Source organism: Onychostruthus taczanowskii, unplaced genomic scaffold (assembly GCF_017590055.1).
Source record: "Onychostruthus taczanowskii isolate IOZ18803 unplaced genomic scaffold, ASM1759005v1 scaffold691, whole genome shotgun sequence".
Lineage (NCBI taxonomy): Eukaryota > Metazoa > Chordata > Aves > Passeriformes > Passeridae > Onychostruthus > Onychostruthus taczanowskii.
In genome coordinates, this window is record NW_024504688.1 from 5,762 (window position 1) to 9,657 (window position 3,896).

Sequence of the window (3,896 nt, forward strand, 5' to 3'; positions counted from 1 at the left end):
AGCAGCTCTGCTGTGAGAAAGGCTGGGAGAATTGGGAGTGCTCAGTCTGGACAGGAAAAGCTTTGGGGTGATGTAGCCTTGCAGTACCTGAAGGGAATCTAGAGTCAAGATGCAGAGAGATTATTTACAAGAATATGTAGTGACAGGATAAGGCGAATGCCTTCACAGTGTCAGAGAGTAAATTTAGATTGTATATCAAGAAGTAATCCTTTATTACAAGGGTGGTGAAGCCCTGGCATAGGGTGCCCGGAGAAGCTGTGGCTGCCCCTGCACCCATGGAGGTGTTCAAGGCCAGGCGGAGACAGGGCTTGGAACAACCTAGGATAGTGGAAGGTGGCCTGGCCCATGGCAAGGGAGGAACTGGATGAGTTTTAAGGTCCTTCCAACCCAGCCCATTCTGGGATTTTATCATTTTTTTTCAGATCCATTGACTCAGGGAAATTCAGAACCCAGAGGGGCACTCAGTGCACACTGAGCACTCCCAATGGCAGCCTGTGCTGACAGCCAGTGCAAAACCAGCCCAAACGACACCCCCCCCCCATAAACACCCCTGGGACAACAGCTCTGCCTTGGGAGAGTGTCTGCAGGGCAAGGGATGACACAGAGGCACAGGCTGGGATGCAGCAGAATTTAATGAGTCAAAAGAGGGAGAAGAGTGGGATCCAGGTGGAGGCCACAGGGCAGGGAGCAGCTTCAGCAGGGGAAGCCCCTGGTGCCCCAGAGGCCACTGCCCAGGCCAGAGAGGCTAAAGCCCCCAGAGCTGATGGGCACTCCCTGAGAGCTGAGGATGCTGCCAACAGCAGCAGAGGTGGAGGATCCCACGGCGGTGTTCTGTGGGAAGGAGCTGAGGATGGGCCCAGGCAGGGTCACCCCCACGGGCGAGGGCTGGATGAAGACGTGAGAGTCCTGGCACTGCCTGACACAGGGCTCATTGCAGCTGTTGGCCAGCGGGGTGGGGCCGCAGGGCTGGCAGGGCCGGCACGGGCTGTAGCAGGACATGTCTGGGGGCTGCAGACGCACCTGAGAGAAAGAGAAGGGAAAATCAAGGCATCATGGCTGTTTCAGGTATAATGTGTCACCACCCTACATGAGGGAGTCCCTTTTCCTCATCCATGAAGGACTTCACCAGGAGCCCACAGGCACCTCCTTTCCCTCAGAGCAACGCAGCAGAAATTGCAGGCCCAGGGAGGACCCCATGTAGGCCACAGCTCCAGAGACATCTGTGCAAAGTCTGAACATTTTCTTTTCCCCTCTGTCTGCATCCTTTCCTCTCCCAGAGTAAGCATTCTATGGGCCCCAGAATATGACAGAGAGAGGTATGTGCAGATACAACCCATAAGAGGTGGAAAAGGAGGACAAGAGAAAGGTCTTCAAAACTCACCTTGTTCCCAGCAAGATGGAGCTGAAGGAGTGGATGAGAGAGTGAGGAGAAGGTCCTGCTTTTATACTGCTCCTGCACTGCCCCAGGCCCACAGGCACTGCACAAGGGCAGTAATTTTCCTACAGACCTGCCTCCCAAGCAAGATGCCCTCATTAATGCCACAGGTTGTGCTTTTGTTTCCATCAGCGCTGCCATTTTCACTTCCTCATTTCTGATGTGACCAATAGGCCTCCAAGGATTATTTGAAGCATTGGGATGAAAAACCCAAGGGTTTTCTGGGCAGTGACACATCCGTACGTGCAGAAGATGAGTTGCATGTGCTGGAGGGGTCTGTGCACACAGTTGACACCTATCTGGGGAAATATGCTCTGGTTGTTTTCTACCCTCTTTGCAAGCAGCTGAACATAGCCTCCCACCAAGCCTGTCTTCTCCTCATGTGGCAGTTTGTTTGGCAAGGTTGTCCCCTCTCATGGCTGCATTTTGGAGTTACCAATGTGTGCCATCATCAGTTGTGAGGGAAGATAATTTTGCTCTCCTGACTGCCAGGATTCCTTGAGATGCCTCATGGAGGTGGGTCCCTTCTCACTCTCACAGGGGTGTGTGGAGTTTCAGTAAATACCTTGCTCTTCCCATATTCCCCAGATCACCATACGCCTTGGCCCCACAGTAGCTGAGGATTACTTTTCCAAAACAAGCTGATTGTCCTGAAAGCCCCCTGAGCTGTGGGAGTGATGGTAACGAGTTCATGCTGAGGGCAATTGCTGTTTGAGCTGCCTGGAGCTCTGTACAAGGAACAGCCCAGTGAGTGAAGATGGTTTTCCTGAGGTGTGGATGGAGCCGCCCTTGCTGGAGGGGAATTCAGCAGTGTTGGGTCATGGGCCTGCACATAGCACGTCACAAGGCTGACACACGGCCAGCCCAAAATTAGACCGAGACTCCCCACAGGTAGAGAGAGACTCTCCCTGGAGATTTGCCTACTGAAGGCATTCCCTTGCCCTCCTGGGACGCTGCCCAGGGGCCTCCATGTCTGCAGGGCAGGGAAGCGCAGCCCTGCTTGATGTGGTTTGAGAGCTGAGCCCTTCGGAACATGTCCCCTCGCTGAGTGTCCCCAGGCATGTGGTACCACAGGGTCCTTCCAGCTCTCACTGACTCGGGAGCTGGGCATGTTTCAGCTTCTCCTGTGGTGCTGATTTGTGCTCCAGGCTGAGGCAGCCTTTGGGTCAGGGGAAAGGAAGTGTGAGGAAATGCTAATGCCAGGAGAAGTCACGCCATGTGAAGCCCAGGGATGTGTCCCAGATGGTGGGGACATGTTTTCTGCAAATCTTTAACTCTCTAAAGCATTCGGGAGAGCCCCCCACCACAGCCTGAGACAAGCCTCAGGCCAGGTAGATGAGGCCTGTGCCTCCTTTCTACCCTCTGCTGGTATGGGTTGGCTTTACTCAGGCAATCCCTGACTTGGAGCTCAATCACTGCAATTACAAACAGCACTTCAGCGTCCCAAACCAACACCTGCCTGCCCAGGACCCCTCCTGTACTTGTGCACTCACTGGCATGACTCTTCATGGGGTATCTTCTCGTTGTGGCACATGAAAGGATCATGCAAGGCAGAGCAGGAATGTCAGAAATGAGGAAATGAAACTTATGGATTGGCTTTACTCAGGCAATCCCTGACTTGGAGCTCAATCACTGCAATTACAAACAGCACTTCAGCGTCCCAAACCAACACCTGCCTGCCCAGGACCCCTCCTGTACTTGTGCACTCACTGGCATGACTCTTCTATCTCGTTGTGGCACATGAAAGGATCATGCAAGGCAGAGCAGGAATGTCAGAAATGAGAAAATGAAATGGCAGCTTTAACAGAAACAAAAGCACAACCTGTGGCGTTAGGGAGGATATTTTGCTTTGGTGATGACTCTGTTGGAAAATTACTGCCCTAGTGCAGTGCCTGTGGGCCTGGGGTGCTGCAGGAGCAGTATAAAAGCAGGACCTTCTCCTCACTCTCTCATCCACTCCTCTCACCTCCATCTCCTTGAGAACAAGGTGAGTTTGAAGGCTTTTCTCCTCTCACTCCTTCTCTTCTCCCTCCTTCTGTTTTCTGCACATACCTGTCCCTTTGTTCTATGCCAGGTCACAGGGCTGCTTATGATGGGAGAGGGACAGGAACAGAAAGTGTGCACAGGGAGAATTTGGGACTTGGCTGAAGTGCGTGATGGGACAGGTGGGATTACGCTGGGCTTGGTTGCTCTTGGCAGGGACCTTCTCTGGCTAAATGTAGGGAGAAGCCTGTGAGCATCGGTACAACACCTCCAGCTCTTGTTCCTATCTTGACTTGAGAGTGCAGCTGAATGGTGTGGTGATGGGTTGCTCTTCAATAGCCCCTCATGTCTTTTTCTTGCTCTCTCTCTCAGGTGCATCTGCAGCCCCCAGCCATGTCCTGCTACAGCCCGTGCCGGCCCTGCCAGGCCTCTGGCCCCACCCCGCTGGCATGCCAGTGAGCATCGGTACAACACCTCC

At 53.4% G+C, this 3,896-nt stretch overlaps 1 protein-coding gene across 1 annotated transcript; it reads right to left on the minus strand.

The window, feature by feature from the left end:
- Positions 1 to 693: 693 nt before the first annotated feature.
- Positions 694 to 2,031, minus strand: LOC121344889 (feather beta keratin-like). Its single transcript, XM_041421214.1, is given in 4 exon segments — positions 694 to 1,020; positions 1,382 to 1,404; positions 1,407 to 1,478; positions 2,001 to 2,031. Coding segments are annotated over 4 exon segments (453 nt in total).
- Between the last annotated feature and the right edge of the window lie 1,865 nt (positions 2,032 to 3,896).